The following is a 22,072-nucleotide window of genomic DNA, read 5'->3' on the forward strand; positions in this document are numbered from 1 at the left end:
AGTAATGTTGGTCCCTTTTTTATGTTTTATATATCCTTTTATTCCAAAATCTCCAACTCTTTTCTTAACATGCTGCTCTATCCTCTAATGGTGAGCATTGTATACCGTATTTACTCTAATATTCCCGCTGCAGGATTAGCGTTTCAACCTAACAAAAAAAGGCGGGATTATTTTTTCAATGCCTTGAAGTGTAGTATGAGGATATCTTTTCAACAAAAAAGTCTCTTAAACATGATTGTGGCAAATCAGAGAAAAAAATATGCAATTTCAAAATGTATGAGGGGAATAAAATTTAATGGAGGGTGGGGAATTTATTTTGACAGACAATACAGATCAGACATTGTGCTTTATAGACAGTAGTACAAATTCAAAGAATAAAACGTCTTTTTTTGCTGTGAGACTTGGATGTTTGATAAACTTGCAAAAGAAGACAGCTATCTGCCCTCTCCCGTCTATGACATTATCATGTGATTCAACCCATTCACTCCAAGCATTAGTTTCAATTCTTGATTTCCAACCCATACAAAGTGTATAAAGAATGGCAAATGCCAATAAAAGTTTTAATCCTGCATGCGGGATTAATAGGGAGGCAGGATTATTCTTACAATCTATGAAATACAAGCGGGATAAATAGGGAGGCGGGAATAAAAGAGAAGCAGGAATATTATAGTAATTACGGTCTTTAGTTTAATCAAGTCATTAATTATTTCATTATACCAGCAATTTCTTAAGTTAAGCTGCTTTTGTTCTTTGTAAAATTGTTTTGTTAAACATGTTTCTTTCAATGTTTATTAGTTGATGTAGGTATTAAAGTCTTAGTCAGGATTATGACGTCTTTATTTTTATCTTCAAGGATTTTTAAGATTTTTTTATTCATTTTTCACATCCATATAAGATTTTAGGGATAAGTGCACTTTCAATTAATTTATGCTTTTTTTCATGCTTTGTTATTTAATGCTGTTTGGCTTATTAAGATTTTTATTTCATTAATGTGCCTTTGTTGAAATTTCCCTGCTATTGATGCATTCCTCTACTGTTCTGCTGTTATTTGTTATATCTCATAGGTAATTTATATTTGCTCACCTCTTTTAAGGTTGTCTCATTTAGCTTAAGTTTCTTACCTTCATCTTGATTGTGTTTGTTTTCATTCTTCCACTCTTATCAATGTTAAAGTTTAGTGGATTTTGTTTTTGAAACTCTTCTGCTATGTTCAACATTTGTTGCATTTTCTCTAATAGATGCAAACATCGTATTATCAAGTGATACAATAGAGGTGGGATAATCATCCTTCCATGTTGTATTCCTTGTCTCTTTCTAATTATAGGTGCAATTCCTTTATCAATGTGACTTGCACATATCAGGGCTACGAATATCATGCCTTGTTTAAAAATTCTCACTTATTTCAATGTCCTGAGTTATTCCACATGGTGTATTCATTTGTACACAGCCTTCTTTGTTCAATTCATAGATGCTTTTTAGGTATTTTTCTTCAAGGTATTTTAGGTATTTTTACATAAATCTAGTAGACATGATTTCAAACATTATTTGTCAAAAAGTCTTTTTCTAATTCAAGGAACACTAAATTAATATCCATTTAATGTATCTGTAGTAATCAATCACTGCTTACCACACAAATAGGTGACCTAGGGTTGATCTTCCCTTTTCCCCAACAACAGCAACCTCCAAAAGCCACTTTCTATATTTTCCCTTAACCTACTTAGTATCAACTTTTCAAAGATGTTGCTGATATTGATAGTTCGAAATTTTCCTGGCCAGTCTTTAATTGTCTCTTATTATCTTTTCTCATATATTGTTCAAACTGCTTTTTCAAATGCATTATTTTTAATTTTCAAAATTGATGTTTTTTAGTTTTTCCCCACAATTCATATAAAATTCATTACACATATGATCTAACCCTGGAATTTTCTTTGTTTTTAAGATATTTTAGAATTCCCGTTTTTTGCATTTTCTCTGGGGATCTGCTATCTCACTTTTTTTCAAAATCTTTTTAAACAAGATTATTTTTGCTTTACATGTCTCTTGTATTTATTTTCTGGTTTCTTATTTGATAATAGTTTCTTGAAAAAGTATTCATGCTTTGTAGGGATTTCAATAGTGTCTGTAAGTTCTTGTCCATTTTCATATATAATTAATGTTGGGAGTGGTCTTACCAAATATATCTGCTCTTAATTTCTATAACTCAGTGCTATTTACTTTAAATCTAATTTTATCCATATTTGTTTAAAGCTTTTTCAATTTTTCTTTATTAGTTTTTTCAATGATTTTTTATCAATTGTCTTGGTTCTTATTTTTGTGACATCCCTATTCATTATATTTTTATCCTGTATATATGTTGTTAGTGTTAAAATCAGGAGTTTTACGCACAGAAACAAAGCGATTGAAGATAAATTCATCCATAACATAACGGCGATTACAACTCGAACGAAAACTTAGACGAAGTAAATTCTTACAGCTCACAGCATGACAGCGTGCAATAAAAGCGGAAGTAAACGTCATTGTTCGTAACTAAACAATAGCTCTATTTTTTGTATATTCTAACACTCCCACTCAAAAAATAGGTTATAACAATTAAAAAGAGGTTGTTCATGAGTCTCTGCTCAAACTCTGTTTGTTATGTTCATCATCATTCGAAATTTTTCAAACAGTGTTCTTGGTAGTGCCTTAGTGAGCATATCAGCAATCATATCGTTAGTAGGACAGTACTTTAAAATTAACTCACCCTTCTCCACTTTTTCTCTGATGAAATGGTGCTTGATGTCTATGTGTTTTGTTCTAGCATGAAACTTCGGATTTTTAGACATCGCGATTGCTCCTTGATTGTCTTCCTGAACAACTGTAGGCTCTTCTTGAGTAAAATTCAAGTCAGCAAGTAGTGAGCGAAGCCATACTGCCTCCTTGGTAGCTAGACAGGCTGCAACGTATTCTGCTTCGGTTGAGGAAAGAGCTACGCTGGTTTGCTTCTTGCTTGCCCAACTGACAACTCCACCACAGATTGTAAACATGTAGCCAGACTGAGATTTACGTCCATTTACGTTACCTCCCCAGTCTGCATCAACAAATCCACTAAGTTGTACTCCCTCTTCTTTTGAACCATCAAATTGAATTCCCCAGTCTAGTGTACCTTTAATGTAACGTAAGATACGTTTGACACTTTGCCAATGTTCTCCATTAAGAAACGCTGTTTGGACATCCATTTGATGCAGTTCTAAATCCAACTGATTTGCAATAGCAAGTACTGAGCGAATTGATGTGTATCTTGCTACAGGAGAGAATGTCTCTTCATAATCAATACCTTCTTCCTGAGAATAGCCTTTAGCAACGAGACGTGTCTGTTTTCATCTGTTTCAAGGTCTACAACTCTTTCATCATACTCAGTTTCTAGTTGTTCTTCATCAGATTTGAAAACTGGTTTAACAGTAGAATCTATCTTCTTTGTTTCCACTGTTTGATGTTGAATACGACCTCTGAACTCATTTTCAACAAAAACAACATCTCTAGATTCATAAAGTTTCTTTGTTCTTGGATCAAATAGACGATACGCCTTTCTGTAAAGGCTGTACCCAACAAAGATGCACTTTCTAGATCTTCAATCAAATTTCTTTGTGAGCTCTTTTGGAATGTGCATGTAAGCATCACATCCAAATACTTTCAAATGTGCAACATCAGGTTTTCTTCCATAAAAACTTTCATATGGAGTCATGTCCTTCACTGCTTTAGTGGGACTACGATTCCTCAAAATGACTGCTGTTGCAACTGCTTTTCCCCAAAAATCATTTGTTAATTTGGCAGCATGCAGCATTGACCTTGCAGTCTCTTGAATGGTTCTGTTCATTCTCTCTGCAACCCCATTCTGTTCTGGTGTTCTTGGGACACTTCTCTGCTTTGAAATACCTTTGAGTGTCAAGAAATCATTAAATTCCTTGGAACTATACTCCCCACCATTATCTGATCGTAGATTTTTGATTCTCTGTCCAGTGATATTTGTTGCCATGGCTTCAAACTCTTTGAACTTTTGAAGAACTTCATCTTTGTTTTTTACAAAGTATATATATTGCAGTAAATCTTGATTTATCATCGATGAAGGTAACAAAATATCGATGTCCACCCAGACTGGTTGTTTGCATTGGCCCACATACATCACTGTGCACAATCTCTAGTAGCTCAGTAGCATGTGTAGCTTGACCTTTAGGAAATGAGTTTTGTGTTTGTTTTCTCTCGACACAGGCCTTACAAAATTGCATATCTTTTGAATCATTGAACTTTAGTCCCTCAACTAGTTCCTCATCTTGCAACGTTTTCAAATTCTTCACTCCTAAATGGCCAAACCTCTGATGCCATAGTTGTAAGGAATCATCTGCACTGTTAGCTTCATGTGCTAATTCATTCATTGGTAGACAGTCAAGAATAAACAACTTTCTGTCTTTTCTTCCTAAACCCAAGGTTTCTCCATCGCTATCTAGGATTAGACATTTGTCCTCGTTGAAAACCACTGACAAATTCCTTTTGACAATTGCACTGATTGAGAGCAAATTCTTTGCCAAATCTGGAACAAACAGCACTTCAGCCAATTCAACAGGCTTCCATTTCCCTTCGACTTTGACCTTAACCCAAACTGACCCTGTACCTTGTGCCAATACAACTCTGTTGTCACCCAAGCGTACTTTCTCTGGTACAGCAAATTCACGAAAATTCACCATCCTTTCTTTGCACCATGACATGTGCTGAGATGCACCAGAGTCAATAATCCAGGTATTCGCTTCTTTCTTGTTAGTGCTGGTTGTTGCCCAAAAGAGAGTATGCGTGGCTTCCATTTCTGTAACATTAGCTTGCTGTCTCGGCCTTTCGCTTGATTTCTTAGGTTTCTTACAGTCTCTTGCCCAATGTCCTTTTAAACCGCAGTTGTAGCATTTCCCTTTCTTGTTGGTGGATTTCACTTGGTGTCCAGCAACTCTAGACATCTCCTTCGTGGTAACAAGTGCCTTTTCCATCGCAATTCCAAGGTCAGATGAAACTTCAGATCGTTTTCTTTCTTCATGTAGCAATCTGGCAATAATGAATTCTAGGGTGAGTTGATCTGCTCGTGATTCAAGTGCAACAATAAGGTTATTATATGAATCTGGCAAACAGCACAAAAGAGTCGCCACTTGATCCTCTTTAGAGACTTGCGCTCCCACTGAAGCCATTTGCTCTGCCAAACTTCTCATTTTGTTTACGTGTTCCATCATTGTATCATTTTCTGACATTGTCGCAGTAAAATACCTCTTTCGTAAAAACAACTTGTTAGCCAGTGATTTGACTTCATAGTGATTTTCTAATTTTGACCACGCTTCGCCAGCTGTGTTCGCTGATCGAACCAAAGATAACTGACTGTCACTTATCGATAAACAAATGGTCGCCAGTGCTTTCCTCGCACGCTTTCGAAATTTCTGCACAGAAGCTTCCGTGGTTCCTTCCCCCGCAGGTTCCACTTCTTCGCCAGAAACTATAACCCAAAGATCCTTATCATCGAGAACCATTTGCATTTTGAACTTCCATAAATGAAAATTCGTTCCATCGAACTTATCAATGTGCTGTGACATAAACTCCATCGGTTTCGCAGCCATAATTCGCACTGAATTTAAAATCGTCGAAAGTCAGCTTCGTGGCAAATTCTATTCGAATTTATCAAAACTCCTGGGCCCATAACCTGTTAAAATCAGGAGTTTTACGCACAGAAACAAGCGATTGAAGATAAATTCATCCATAACATAACGGCGATTACAACTCGAACGAAAACCTAGACGAAGTAAATTCTTACAGCTCACAGCATGACAGCGTGCAATAAAAGCGGAAGTAAACGTCATTGTTCGAAAACTAAACAATAGCTCTATTTTTTGTATATTCTAACAGTTAGTTTCTTCTTTAATTTTCTTTTCTTCATTTTCAAATACCTGTGCTATTATTTTTGATAGCATTAAACCTTTTCTTGAAACATTTTTCCGTGACATTGTTTTGCTCATTTCCAACTTGAAATAGATTTGATTTATCTTTCCTTGCCCATCCACATCAATGCCCATCCCATCCACATGTCACATTTTGTGCTTGTTTTTTTGAAATCCTGAAGGAATTCATAAGTGATTACCCATTTGTACTTCTTAATTTCTTTTGGAATAATGTTATCTGCGTTTTGCGACCTACCAGGAAAAGTAAGCAAAAGGGCGCAAATAGGTGCCAAAAACTTTGCCTTAGCTCATCAAACGGTTACATATAAAGTTGTTCAGCATATCATTGTGAAATGTTAAGGGGTGCGTAGTGCCTCAGCACCTGCTAGCCTAATGACTATGTTGCTCCTGCCTCCACGCTACAGTTACATATCATTTACAAAAGATATGATTCCAGTTCAACAGCGGAATTATGATCAAGTATTGAACATGTGCTTAAAACTGTAGACTTGTCCGGAAGATATCTGATAAAATATCTTGGACAAATGAATTCTAAGAGATTCTGCTGCCATCCGTTTTTTGCAAATTGATGATTTTGTACATTGATAGGCTCCTTCTGTATGAGTAACTGCGCGTAGACATGGTAAGAATTTTCTTAAGAAAAAGTACAGTCTCTATTCCGGGACAGAAATTCTTTAAATTTGAAGAAAGAATGGAATTTTTCAATAGCTAGTTGTAAATTTGAAACCAGTTTTTTTTTCCAAACAGCCGGTTTAATATTCTATTTAATTTTTCAGGAGTTTTATACATGAGGACATCAGTCCTCAACAAATTCTGCATAAAGTTTTTAAAAATTGTACAAGATTTTTTTTTCAGCTAGTCATAATTTCTTTTTGATACTAAACTCCTGGTTTTAACGTACAAAAAGCAAGATGACTATGAGTTGTTAGTTAAAGAAAATAGAATAGAAATAAAATAGATTGCTACGGAAGTCAAGTTCAGAAAGTATTATTCTCTATCATACCTAGAGCAGTTTTCACTATCAAGGGGTAGTTGATGGCCCAAAGAAAAAGGACTATTATTCAAGAGAGAAAACACAAGGAATGTGCACATACTACGCAATCAAAAATCGGCAATATTTGAAAAATCCCCTTGTCCCTAAACAACTATTTTAACAAACTTCAACAAAGTGCCATAATGAACGTAATAGCCATAACATTTGTGTCCCCCTCTCCTCCCCATCTTTGATTACGTAATATATGAACGTTCCAATACCCAATATTCTTTCCATACCCAACACATCGATAATTTTATCCAGTTACAACCATTGTGATTGGAAGGAGCACAGGGTAGTGCTCAGTTAATTTTTCCAAAGTGTGAGCCCTCGGTTATTGGATATCAGGCACTAGGAATAATTTGCATTAGTCATAAGTCAAAAAAAATAATATGGTTAGTCATAAGTCATTGGTTTCACAAAATTATTACTCATCAGTCAGTTGGCAAGCAGTCTGCTAGTTAGCTAATGAAATCCCTTGCTACCCCCTCAACAGATATCGAATTAATGTATGGCGTACTTGCTTTAAAAAGATACAAGCTAATCAGGTTTTTAGTGAAAGTAGGATTAAGGTGGCTGACCATGTTCTACACCTGTCTATTTCCTTAACAATTCCATTAACGTTTATATCCTGAATTGTGTAAGGCGAGGAATCTCTACGTGTAAAAAGTGATTTTCCAAAGTTGTAATCAAATATCTAAAAAAATTGACAGTATTCAAAAGTTTTGAATAAAGTCAGTTCAATCCACGACAAGCATTTCAGAATCCAATTTTTCTTAGGATTGGACTGCTTTAGCATTTTAGTTTCTATTTCATCAGGAATGTCTCGAGAACGTAGAGACTTTTCTATACAAATCCCAAAACGAGGGGAAAGTGTTGAACATTCTGTTGAGAGATAGAGAAGGGTCTCCTATGAGCGAAGCGAGCAGAAAATTTTTGCGACGACGCCCTTTTAAAATACCTTTGAGAATACCCCCCCCCACCGCTACGCTACTGATAAGAAGATAAATACTGATAAAATAAATAAAGTAAAATCTTGGCGTTAGTTTGTTACTTGTTACTATTGACTACCAACAAATGATTTTTACCGAATGAAACAAAATTTACCGAAGGACACAGAACTATTGGGGGGTGTTGCACCCCCTACACCCCCCCCCGCCCCGCTAAATCCGACCCTGCTAAACAAGATGGAGAATAAATACCCATTTGTGGATCGAATTTTCCATCTTGTTCTTTTGGACCATTTTTTGACATTTTATACTCTGAGGAGTTTCAGACAACAAAGCTGTATGTTTAAAATGGTTCAAGTCATTTTCATAACAAAATATGTTTTTTGCAAGATTTTCAGAAAATCTTGCAGAATTTGCTGACCAACATTTTGTCTTTTTTTTGTTAATTAAGTTAACAATAGCAAAGATTGGGAAACTTTGCAATTGACCTTAATATTGCTCAACTTAAAGGTGAAGGTAAACTTTTTATGCAAACGTACTTTGAATAGGAGGTCAATTGATGATTGTAATCAATTTTAGTTCTGGGCTATGATTATTTGCCTTTGGAAAGTTTTCAAGTTTTTGAAAAAATAACTTGGGGCAGAGGGCGCACCGGGAAATTTCCAGGTGTCCCGGTGGGCCAGTCCGCTTCTGATCTATAATAATAGCATTATGGTCAGATTCCTTAATACTCCTCTTAGTAATCCTCTCTAAAACATAGTTTCCTTCCTCATCTATATTAGCATGTTTTTATTCTTGGTAAGCAATTTTATTTACAATTACATAATCCAGAATTTTGTTTCTTTCTTAGTTTTCTGGGTCTGTTATTTTAATACGTGTCCATAGACCTTTGTAACTATAGTTTTCATTAAGTGACTCTTTTAAGTGAAGCTTTCCGTTATTTATTATTTTAAAGAAATTTTTCCAATTTGAGCTTTTTGTGTTGTGATTCCCTTTTATATATTCTACTTTCATATCATAGTCACCTAATAGTATGATTGATTTTTGTTCATTCTTCGCTTTAACTTTAACTGTATAGTAGTCGATTTCATCTACCGTAATGCTTCGATTAAACGCCCCCTCGAATAAAGGCCATTATAACGTGGCCTTCATTTTTGCTGCATTGCAGGGTACTTAATAATGATCTCAGCCATTTGCCTCACATGTGCGGCAGTTTTTTGTGTGAATTTTGCCACACGTGCCGAGTTTCTAGAAATCAAACCAGTTTGATATTTTTTGTCACTGGTGGCAGTTTGCTCACCGTCGTTTCTAAAAGACTGAACACTCCAAGAACAGGCTGAGCACCCCATGAACACCCAAAGAACACCCTAAGAACAAGCTATTAAGCGGCTGAACACCCTTTCAGACATATCAAAATCGGCATATCATTCGAAAAATAATCTGGTCAATCAATCAAAATTAATTTTAGGGCGGGAAAGGGCCTGATAAGTCTAATGCTGTTGATGTTGTTACAACCAACTATTGTTTTGCGCACCAAATGTGTGAACGCTATTCCTTGTTATCTTGTGCACCTAAAAGTGTACGAGGGACTAATCTAGGATGAAGCAATTAAACAACCGAATTGTCTGTTAACTAGGTCTCTAAAGCAGGGGCGCCTACACAAGGGGGGCTAGAGGGGCAGCTGCCCCTCCTGCCCTCTTCAAAGAGGGGCAGAGGGGGCAAAAAGTGCCCTGAAATATGAAGACCACTTTGACTACTCTCGTTATGTTAATATCTATTAGAAAATACTAGAAAGATGATAACACCATCACAAAAATGCAGAGAATGAAAAGTTTGTCTGTAACAGGGTCGGCCACAAGAGGGAGAGCGGCAAAGATAATAGATGATAAACAAACGATGTGTTCCCTCAGAAGTACTCCAGGAACCTAAGGAGGATAAATCGGTATAAAAACTTAGCGGACAATCAAAATTTTACAACCAGCCCATTTATAACAGCCATGATTTTTATAAAACCAAATATTGTGAATAGTGAGTGACAAGGCCATTTAATGATCATTTGCATTCATGGATAATTTCGTCAAAATTTTCTTTATGTTTAGAATCTTTGATGGTAAAAATCCCTGCTGTATGGGTGGCACATATTCAAGTTAATATTTTATTATGTTACCCCAGCCTCGCCCCCTCCCACCTAGGAATGCTCGATTATGTTAATAGAAAAATTCAACGATTTGCCCTCGGCACCAACACTGCCCCTCCTGCCCTAATCTTGTGCAGGCGTCCATGCTCTAAAGGACAGCAGAGCCAAAGAGACTCATTGAAATTGAATATTTTCCTAGAAGGGGGTGGGGCATGAGTCCGGACACCATAAACAAAGACGGTCTTCAGAGTATGTCTGCGTGCGCCATGAGTGTTGTGTGTGAAATAACGTTTTTTTTTAAACCAAGGTTCTTCAATAGTGAAAGTATAAATTAGCAACAACCAACGATTACAACATAACGACTTCTTTCAACGACAACTTCGACTAGACTGGACTTGCTCTCAAAGAACATACGCTTTTAACAACACGAGTGACGCACACAAAACCCTAATGACACAAATTAACGGCAAATGAACTAATAACAACTAAAATAGAGATGGCACGATGACAAACAAAATTACTGACGCAAACATCGAAAGACATTCTCATTAACAATAACGAACCACAAACACGATGCACGAAAGACAAAACTAGTTGTATAACATTACTCCCTCCTTCAAAGACAAGCCTCCTGGCTTGAATTATTCAGAGAGAGAAATGCAAATAGAACAACAAACACAACAAGAAATTTAAAATAAAGTTAGTTCACAATACAGCTACTTCATGTAATATCTCTAAGCGGTTCTCCGTAGTCTCTTTTCAAATGTCCATGTTTCCAATCAAGTTTGTGTTTCTCTTGGAGGGATTCCCTTTTATCAGCCATTTGTTGTCTTTCATGACAAATCTCTTTTCCAAGCGAAGAAACGTGCTCGTAAGATTCCATCTGATCCTGCCATTGCGTTTCATAAGAATGATTAGGCACTGATGGAACAACATCAAACTGGTAGGGCATTGTCCAATCCTTGAGTTCTCGATTTAATTCCCTCAAGTCCCTCATTTTGGCTTCAAGTCCATCCAGTGCGTTCTGAAAATTTGATACATACTGCGGGATCCCAAACTTGATACTGTCTTTGACGTCACTAGCCTGGGCATATCGCCTGTCCCAGCAGTATTTTGAAACGTGGCCTATTCGTAAGCAGCTGTAACAAATAGGCCGTCCGTCCTCCCCTCTGTATACGTTTGTGCGGTTGGCGAAGGGGTTTCTTGCTTTTTCTTCAGCCAGCCTTATCTTTTCAGCCATAAAAGCGATTACTTCTGTGACGATCTCTAATAAAATATCTTTCGATTGCTCCAACGACATCATTTTTTTCAGCTCCCAATGAAGGTCGCGAGTTGTCACGTCGTGGTCACCAATGTGAAATAACGTTTTTTTTTAAACCAAGGTTCTTCAATAGTGAAAGTATAAATTAGCAACAACCAACGATTACAACATAACGACTTCTTTCAACGACAACTTCGACTAGACTGGACTTGCTCTCAAAGAACATACGCTTTTAACAACACGAGTGACGCACACAAAACCCTAATGACACAAATTAACGGCAAATGAACTAATAACAACTAAAATAGAGATGGCACGATGACAAACAAAATTACTGACGCAAACATCGAAAGACATTCTCATTAACAATAACGAACCACAAACACGATGCACGAAAGACAAAACTAGTTGTATAACATGTGCCTTCTACACAAAAGAATTTGACAGTAAGTTTCCTGACACTCCTCTAAAAAAATTATTAATTTTGCGCCGATGAGAACAGTACAAATGTTTTTAAGTATTTAAGGCGCACAAAGATGTGCCCTGAAGTGAGACTGTTCGAGGGGCTATGGGGGCATGCACCCAAAGAAAGTTTAGAATTCTAAAGCATCTTCTTTGGCTCTGTTGACTGCTGATCTCTTAGAGACCTAATAACCAGACAAGTTCGCCGTATCAAATTTGTTTTGAGTTTTCGGCGCCCCTATGAAAAAAGTCAGCTGGGGGTTGGGGGGCCTGGCAGGATGCCACTGATCCGCCATTAATCTCCTTTGCAGGTGTTGCAATACTTTTGCAATACTTGTACTTTTGTCCTGGTAGTGTACAATCAAATTGAGTAAATTGACACAACTTTGTTCATTCCAGATAGATGTTTACAATTTCTAGCTAACGAACTTACTTAGGACAGTACGAACACGCTTCTAGGGGAGGCGAAATATTATGACTAATCTCTGGTTTTACACATGGACTTAAAGCACAATTATAAAATTTTACTTATTAAATTATTAAACCAAGACAATTTACAAGAACTACTTACAAGAATTATTTAAATAAAAACATAGCTTGCATAGGCATTATCTATCCATAAGCTACAATGCCTGCCAAAAGTACTTGGAACACCCACCAATTTACGCTGCATTTGATATCTTTCATTCCTTTCATGAAAAAAAATTGCTACTTCCGCCCCCTTCCCCCTCAAACAATGTTGATGATTTAGCGAAATATCATAAAAGAAGCGCAAAAGAAAGTGCTTCCTAAAATCCTAATCCGTTTGATAGTAAACCAACATTGTTCCGTGGGGGAGAGGGGGATGATTGGTTTTGACCTTGGAAATTGATGTCAGTGTTCCAAGACTTTTGGCAGGCATTGTAGTTCCATAAACATATTTTTGTCTTTTTTAGATTCTGTATGATTGAGTTTCGTTTCTGCAGATTTGCGAAAGCATGACATAGAAGTATGCATAATTTTAGTGTCTACCTATACCTCCGTATCAGGTGCATTTCATTTATTTTGATAAGAACTAAAAATAATTCCCTCAACACAGTACACCTGAGAATGATTTACAAAAAAAAATTTTTCTTAAAACAAACTATGGCAGCAATAAATTTCATGCCGAAACAACATCGCTTCATACCATATACCAAATCACACCATATACACCATATACCATATACAAAAATCAATGTCAATAGCAATAAAGTCACTAGCAATGGCAAGTTTATTCAAGTTTGTCGGTAAACGAAGCTCCGCCATTTAGGCCGTTTCTGTTAATTCGTTTCCTCCAATTATCCCTCACCGGAATGCAATGTTGATGATAAACTTTAAGCACTTTACAGGGGTTTAGCACCTTATAAGCCAGCCTTTCTTTAAAGATCCACAAAAGAACGTTTTCCATACCATATGAATTTGGAGGGACATCTAGCTCAGTCAATTTGTCAGCAGTTATGTCTCCTCTTACGTAAAATACAAATATATCATGGCTCCCAATGTAAGGATAACCATCTCCACAATGTGCGGACGCATATGATGCACTGCAGTTTGCAGGATGCCTTGTTAGTGCATACATCAATCTGTTGTCTTTCAAGACACTGGGATTGACTTTTTCCCAGCCTGGTCCTAAGAAATTGTCTTGATGAAGCAAAATTACCATCTTCCCTTTCAAATATTTTGCAGCATAGTCAATGTTATCTTTGATGGACGGTGATGCGAAATTGTTATGAATTACGAGTTTATGAATAAACTTGAAATCTAGCATTTTCAACCGTCTAATGGTCGATTCTCGCCTGACCAAAACGTGAACATTTGATACCAGTTGGTTTTCAAGGTTTCTTTTGAGACACTCAAACACTTCAGCCATCCTTGCCTTAATTTCTTCATCAGTAGGTGGTAAACCTTTGATTAACAAACCTTTTCTAACATCTTCGTGATCAAATGGCACAAATGTTGTCACCAAATGAAACAAGCCAGATTTTTCTTCTTCAAATAGGTGTCCTGTTTCTGGATCATCTTTACCAATGATCTTTGAATTTTCAAAAAAGACTGAACTATTTTCGAGGCTATTGTACAAGAAAGTCCATGCTATCGAAGCAATTAAGACAGTGGCAAGGATCTTGAGTTTCAACTCCATATAGAAATAAGGTCAAACGATTTCTCTGGCTGGACAAAGTTACAGTTGGTAAGCAAACAACAGCAGTATCGCTCCCTCGAAATTTTAAAGGAATCCAGAAATACAAAGAGAGTACAAACAATGAGGTGAATAATTACAATGTAATCTATATTCATTGGCTAGAGGAACAACACAATAGTGAGGCCGCATGATTTCCGCAAACACTCCTTTTGCCCCGGAAGAAAATTTTTATCTGGGTATTCAATTCCAAGGACTTTTTGTTTCTATGAAAATCGACTCCAAAAAGCCACCATTGTGTAAACAGAAGGAGATCGTTTTCTCTCTTGGACTCCAGTGGTAATTTTTTCTTTAGGCTCGCGGCACTGATTGGTCAACTATACCGGTCTTGTGCTTGCCTTTTTCTGATTGGCCGATTTCGATGCACAACTGGGTATACCTTATTTTATGCTTATTACAGGAAATTAACGAATCATGAAATTAATGCGTCATAATATTAACGCGGTCTGTGAAAAATGTGCATTTTGGAAGCATAAAATTAACGCGGTTTTCCAAAAAAATACATTGCGAGTGCATGAAATTAACGCGGAATGGGGAAGTAGAATAAAAAACAACATTTGTTTGAAACTTTCTTTTTTTCGTTATGCGAAAGTGTTAAATTCTGCTACCGCACCACTCCTGGCACCCTCTAGGCTAGACTTCCGTGTCTGCAGAATCAGAATCAGATTCGCGTTCGCGAGTAGGTTGAAGATAAAGAAAAGGGCCCAGTCGTCTCAAATATAACTGGCAACAAAATCTAATTCCTATTACAGATATCACCATACTAGTAGCTACTATTTACAACAAAAATCAGTTGAATATCTTTTCTCATTTTTCTGGAAAAACGGGGTTTATACCGACCGTTAGCTGCTCTGCGTAAAGGGGAAACACTGATCGACGCTCGCCCCCGTCTTAAATGTAACTGGCAACAGAATACGATTTAGAATTACAGCTTTCAAAGGGTCATTTATCATGTTGGCTTTTTACATATTTCTTCCTTCCAGGCATACTTTACAGTTTACAACATCATCGCGAAAAGCAAACAAAACCCGATTGCACTTACGGAGGTCTGGGACCTAGCGGAACGAAGGACAAAAACATATAACAAGAGCCTATTGTTCGTTTCCAGACTAGCTATTTCTTATGACTATGCTTCAACTGTTGAAGGACCTTTTTGTCTCCCGATAAAATCCTAATAACTCTTATGTTCTTCAGCTTGTCGATGGTTGCAAAAATACTTCTTAGCAGAAGTTGCGGCACTTTTAGACTTCCATTTCTTCCTTTGGTTGAAAAGGAAGAAAATGCTATAGATTTGATATAATCATGATCAGCCACCACCGTGCATTCTTGAACCATTTGTTCTGCCATCAGCAGTGATTCCTTTGCTAGCCTCTCCCTTGTTGCTAAAACGATAGTAGCAACATTAAGTGCGAATAAGTTTTTGTTGCTGTTTAACATATATTTGATTTCAGCTTTCATTCTTCAATCTAATTTGGTGCGCATTTCGAAAGTTCCTAAAAAAACTTTGAAAACATTCTTAATAAACTGATGATGATTGCTAAGGTTGTTATTTATTATTCACAATAACTATAATGGTGATTTGATGTCATACCCTTCTCCATTACTAACTGATACATGTACAGTCCAGGCATATCACTGCTCCTGATGCATTCTACCACAATTTCCCCTTCTTTTGTCATTGCTTTTTCAAAAGACTCTTTCTTTGTAATTTTATGCTCTGACTGCCATCTGTGTGTCGTCTACAATAAATGGCTAGATCAATCAAATCAAAAAGATCATGTTAAAGCATCGAAAACAATTAAAAGCAAATCTACCAAAAATGACGTCATCCTAGTGGCTTAACAACGAGTTTTTATGCAGAAACTTTAGTCAAGTACTCACTGCATCTTCGGGTGGAATACTTTGGTTAACAAATGCGCACTTCACTTGACTGTAGTCACGTTCAATTACATCGTCGACAACTAAAAAAGTTGCAATAAAAAGCATGTTCTTCGAGAACGAATCGTTTCATCATCAATATTTTACAATTTCTGTTTAACTTAGGACAAGGCTTTGCATATAAGCAAGAAATGGCCAACTCACCTTGGATATAACAATTGCTATCAAGTAATGTTCCTGGTTCTGGCCAAAGAAGAAATGCTTTAGGGTCCTGGAATATATGGTCAGTATAAACCCCGTTTTTCCAGAAAAACGAAAAATGATATTCAACTTATTTTAGTTGTAAATAGTAGCTACTAGTATGGTGACATCTGTAATAGGAATTAGCTTTTGTTGCCAGTTATATTTGAGACGGTATGCGGGTGCCGGGATACATTCTCGAAAATGGATGCCATCCTACATGCGATGTTTTCTTTTATCGCAGCACTTTGACCTAGGCGCATTTCCTTTTGATGTTGCATATCAATATTTTGCTTGAAAACTTGGCTTCTGTTTTCTGTGTCTGTACAACCAAAATCAACTTCCTTTCTATTCGACCAGTTCTTTTGCAGATGGCAGTCATTATCATTTCCCTCTTTTGTCTGAGTTGCTTTGTTAGTATGTTCACTTTGAATTAGGCTAGCAAGGTGTTCTTCTTTTTCATTTTCAATAAAACCATACTCATTGTGAGCTGAACTTACTTCAATTTTCTTTTCGTTTCGTCGTTTAGTTTTTGACTTTTTTCCATCGTCCATTGAAGAAAGATTTTTGTTCCAAAAATTGTAAAGTCTGTCGACCTTCTTCTGCGAAACGCGTTTTTTTTGGTGATGGTCTGTGACGCAGGCTAGATTTAGCTACTTCAGGCCAATCTTTTACATAAGAAAGTTCTTTCCAGTGTACCTTAAAACTTTTCAGAATTTTCTTTAATCTAGAACTATTAATGTTCACTTTTTGACTTCGAAAAACATTCTGAGGCCTTCCGCCACCTGAAAAATCCGGAGGCACAATTTCAACTGTGTTGATTGAACAAATTTAGTTTTAATGACAACATGGTTGAATGTTTCTAGAGCTACCAATGCTAGAAAACATATGATTAATAGATATGCTAACCGATGTAATTCAGGGGACAGGAGAAAGGGCCCGGGATGAAAATACTCCATGCAAAGTTTTTCATTGTGTATGACTGGCTGTTAGGTTGGCGACAACCGAAAAATTGCAGCATTTATCTTTTAGAGAATACTTAAAACGGCACGGTGTATGTTGCTGTGCGAGTACTACCCGGGTCGATCCTAGCAAAAAAAACCCTGTTTTTAATGTGAATATTGCTGGAAATAAGGAAATATTATGACATAATATGGTACCTACCAAACAGCAATGTATAATTGGGAAGAAAGTTTGTCTCTTTCCAAGGTTTTCTGATCCATGCACCACTTGGGGTAATAGGCGTATAATCAAAATAAGGCAGCGAACCTATACTTATGGCCGGTTTTTTCTTTCGAAAATACTCAGGTGGGAATTCCGAATTGAACCTTCTATAAATGTCCAACAACGCATCGAAATCTTCCTCGTTGTTCAAAAGATAAGCGAGCTCCTCCTCTCTTTTCTCCATGTTTGGATACCACCTTCATCTCTGGGATTCCCATATGTACGTCATGCCTTTTACAGAACCGAACAACCCTGGGTGGCCAGTATGGATATTGGGCTCCCCAGGATGCAATCATATCACTTAACACTAACATCAAACATTATAAATAGCTTTTCATATAAAAGACTTCTAATTTTTCGCAGTTGATTATTTTGGGGCAAAATATTAGACGGGCGTCGATCAATTTTTCACCCCAAAATTTTGGGGCGAGCGTCGATCAATTTTTCCCCTTTACGCAGAGCAGCTAACGGTCGGTAAAAACCCCGTTTTTCCAGAAAAATGAGAAAAGATATTCAACTGATTTTTGTTGTAAATAGTAGCTACTAGTATGGTGATATCTGTAATAGGAATTAGATATTTTTGCCAGTTACATTTGAGACGGGGGCGAGCGTCGATCAGTTTTTCCTCTTTACGCAGAGCAGCTAACGGTCGGTATAAACCCCGTTTTTCCCGAAAAACGAGAAAAGATATTCAACTGATTTTTGTTGTAAATAGTAGCTACTAGTATGGTGATACCTGTAATAGGAATTAGATTTTGTTGCCAGTTATATTTGAGACGACTGGGCCCTTTTCCTTATCTTCAACCTACTCGCGAACGCGAATCTGAATCTGATTCTGATTCTGCAGACACGGAAGTATTTCATTCATTAAATTAGCGTGGATAGGCTTCAGGGTTGACAATTTGAGATCAACTTATCGTTGTTACATCTTTTTCGGGATCTGATCCAAGCTCCTTTGTTATCGTGTTTGTGAAGTAATCTGTAAAGGCAGCCCTTTCCATTTTCTTACGTAGAAAAGGCTGCTTACCCAGAAGATACAGAATACTGCGACGATTCGTCACAAATTTTGAAGGACATTCTGGACAATGATCAATCCAGTGAAAGCGAGGAGAGTGAGAGTGACGAAGAAATAGATGGATAAAATATATGTTAAATGAAAGAAACCTTTTGTTTTCATCCCTTCTTCCACTTGAAAAAAACTTCCTTTTTTACAATTTTTGCACAAAATTAACGTTCATTAAATTAACACTGTCACAAAATTAATGTATCACTAAATTAACGCGTATATGAAATTAACGCGTCATAAAATTAAGGCGGTTGAGGGGCAAACCGCGCTAATTTCATGATTCGTTAATTTCCTGTAATAAGGTATATTTTTCATCGTGTTCTTTCATACCCTGATTCTGACATTTTATGTTCTGAGGGGTGTCAGACGTAAAAGCTTTTTTCAAAGCCATTTTCAAATTTTGTACCGCAAAAAAGTGATTATTGTTCATCATAAGTATTGCATCGTGGTCAGCGATAATTGGAGGAAACGAATAGACAGAAAAGACCTGAGAAGCAAAGGTCAATTTGGAGGACAGACGTGCGAATGTTAGCTCTGCGAATAATTCAAAAGTTAACAAGATCAATCGTTATTTTCCTGTTGTCACATAAGTTAAACATTGTTTCGTTGATTGCAAATCTGGCCGAACTGATGAAACTGATGGTGATATGACCTTGTGCGATAGGTGCACGGTGTGGTTTCATAACATGTGCATCGAGGACAATGCGAAGTAACATCCTGGTAGGCCTAGGCCTAGGCCCTCTGATGAAGAAAATGAACCCATAAGCGAAGTGTGGTTTTGCCCTAGCTGCAGAATTGCCTGCACTGATCTTAGAGGTATTAAAGAAGAATTGACAACGTTAAGAGAACTTGTCTAAGATTTTTTGCACAGCAAGAAATATGAAAGACCAACGGATTCACGCAGGGGCGGATACAGAATAAAAGTTGACGGTCGCACATTAACAGTGCCCAGCAGGCGATCTAGGGGGCCTCCCTCATGGTTAAGGGCGGAGCCATGATGGGGGCCCATCCCCAGCCCCCCCACCCAGAACCACAGCAATTAGGACTGGGGCCCCGAAACGTTCAAATTGTTCAGTCAAACATTTTTCCCTTTAAAAGGTTTTCAAAATGCAGTTTAAACAAAATATCTTGAGATTCAGAAGTGTACACTTCCTGTGCACCTCTTCCGTATAGATAAAGAAAATTGGGACTCTTCCCTTTCCCAACTTACAATCTCATCCACTTTCTTCCCTTGCCAGCAGTTGTGCGGCACAGTAATCTAACATAGTGTTTACAGACTTTTCGTGCCGCACAAATATGTGAAAACTTGAGCTTTGATTGGTGAGATTTGGTAAAATATTTGCATAACAAAGAGCCCTGCATATTTGTGCTGCACGGGCGACATGCTTAAAAATCATACTGTTTACGGTCTAGAGTGATCTTGGAATTCTTTCTATATTGAATTATATCGTAGCATTGTGTGTGAGATCGACCAAGTTCGGTCCTGTGTTTATTGTGTAAAGAGAGCCAAATGTATTATCTGTAAGGAGGAAAATAAAAGATTTTGGTAAACATGATTGCCATATTTCAATAACTAAATTCTGAGAATCTGACGGTCTTCCGTGCGACCTGTGCGACACCCTGAATCCGCCCCTGGATTCATGTGACTCTTCCGGCAGTAAGGACAAGTTTCAAACAAGCGGTAATTAGATGACCCTAATTGAGATTCAGCGGGAAATCTCACTACTGAAGGAAGAAAACAACACCCTTAAAAGTCGACTAGAGTCCACGACTCTGTTCCTGAACCAAGTCCTAGATTATCAGACAAGCCGTCCAGTCTCAGACATATCTCATAAACCTTGCGAGAACGACCATGCATGGCGAAAAGTAACAAGGAATAGGCCTAACAACAAGACAGGCAACAACAAGAAAAAGGGTAACACAAGTGCAACACAATCTAGTGATGGAAAAGACAAAGTTACTACGTCAGATTCAAACAAACAGAGAGAGGTAAGATACGAAGAAACAGCCCAGGATTCAGGAGATCGTCCACCAAATCATAGTCCTAATGGCAAAGTGCTTGTTCTGGGTGATTCGCATGTCAAGCGATTAGACAAAAAGAAAATGTATAATATCACTCCCTATGGGTATGGGGGTCTCAAAAGTGATCAGGTCCTCATAAAACACAAAAAGATTATTGAAGAAAAGATTGATGTCGTTAAAGAAGTCATTGTACATGTTGGTTGCAACCATGTCCCAACAAGGTCACCTGAGGAAATAGCAAACATTTTTGACGACACGATCTAAAAGCTCAAGGATATGAATAATGATGTTAGAGTATCTGTATCAGCTATCTTTCTCAAAAAAGACCGGACCAATCTTAACCAGAAATTAGTGGAAACAAATGAAGCACTAAAGAAATACTGTGCCTGTCATGGAATGGGCTTTCTCAGCCATGGTAATATTTTAAACACCTAGCTTATGACAAGCTACATCTTAACCGAGACTGTTTGCTAGAACTTTAGTCAGGTATGCAAATTCATGGTAATACGGTGCTAGTGTTGATGCCTGTTTACAAACTTAAACTAAAATTCCATCTTTGGAGGATCATGTTTCTGCGGAAAGAGAGGGGGGGGGGGTCTCGTCAGCATATTGGCTAAAAAAGGTCATGGCAATTGCACCCTTTAATGTTAACGGCCTCCGTAGTCACCTTGATGAAGTTAGATTATTGATTAGAAACTTCGGATTACATATCCTTGCCTTAAATGAAACTAAGCTACAATGCCAGCCAAAAGTACTTGAAACACTCAGCAATTTACGCTGCATTTGATATCTTTCTTTTCTTTCATGAAATTGCTAATTCCGCCCCCTTCCCCCTAAAACAATGTTGATGATGATTGATCAAAGAAAGTCCTTCCTAAAATCCTAACCCGTTTGATAGTAAACCAACATTGTTCTGTAGGGAAGACGGGGATGACTTTGACCTTGGAAATTGATGTCAGTGTCCCACGACTTTTGGCAGGCATTGTCTGAAAATTTTCTCGAAAACAGCAATCTGTGATATCAAAACATTGTCCTACCCTAGGGTTTTCGATGATGCTGATCTCACTGCTGCTAATGGAAAGGCAAAATTTTACTCTTCACCTAGTTAAAAGGGGGGAGGGGGTTGGGACTCTGAACGATTGATATAGTAGATATCCGAGTATTGTTTTTGTTACAAAAAACATTCTGGACAGAAGAAAACGACTCAAAACTTCTAGAACGCTGGCATCCTGCTGCGACTATGAACGCATTGACAGAAAAAACAATAAAGATATTAGACATGCTGAGTAGACACTTAATAAAAAAGAACAATAAGCTTCGTAATGAACTAATTATAGAAATGTTGCGTCATTCCTTTGTAATTCGTAAAGCGGCATTCCTTTGTAACTGCTTGACCTATTAATTCCCGTGATTTCTTGTTTATTCTGGAACTTTCCATTTAAAATGTATAAAAGTAGCATTTGTACGATTTGAGTAGTAGTATTAGTTAGTTCGATAGTTAGTCTTTACGCTCTTCGACGATAGACGATTATTATTAAGACTTATTATTGCTCTCATAATCGGAGAGTTATTTTTCTATGATCAATCTTCGGATCATAATTTGGTAGCAGAGGGTAGT

At 37.3% G+C, this 22,072-nt stretch overlaps 1 protein-coding gene across 1 annotated transcript; it reads right to left on the bottom strand.

The window, feature by feature from the left end:
• Positions 1–15,137: 15,137 nt before the first annotated feature.
• LOC148960550 (uncharacterized) lies at positions 15,138–16,126 on the bottom strand. Its single transcript, XM_089109579.1, has 2 exons — positions 15,616–16,126; positions 15,138–15,406 (listed from the first exon to the last, which is right to left on the bottom strand). Exons 1-2 carry the CDS (start codon positions 15,701–15,703, stop codon positions 15,138–15,140), a joined length of 357 nt encoding a protein of 118 aa, XP_088965705.1. The 5' UTR covers positions 15,704–16,126.
• Between the last annotated feature and the right edge of the window lie 5,946 nt (positions 16,127–22,072).

The sequence above is a fragment of the Rhopilema esculentum genome, chromosome 2 (genome assembly GCF_057945365.1).
Source record: "Rhopilema esculentum isolate cy_ngs chromosome 2, ASM5794536v1, whole genome shotgun sequence".
Taxonomy (NCBI): domain Eukaryota; kingdom Metazoa; phylum Cnidaria; class Scyphozoa; order Rhizostomeae; family Rhizostomatidae; genus Rhopilema; species Rhopilema esculentum.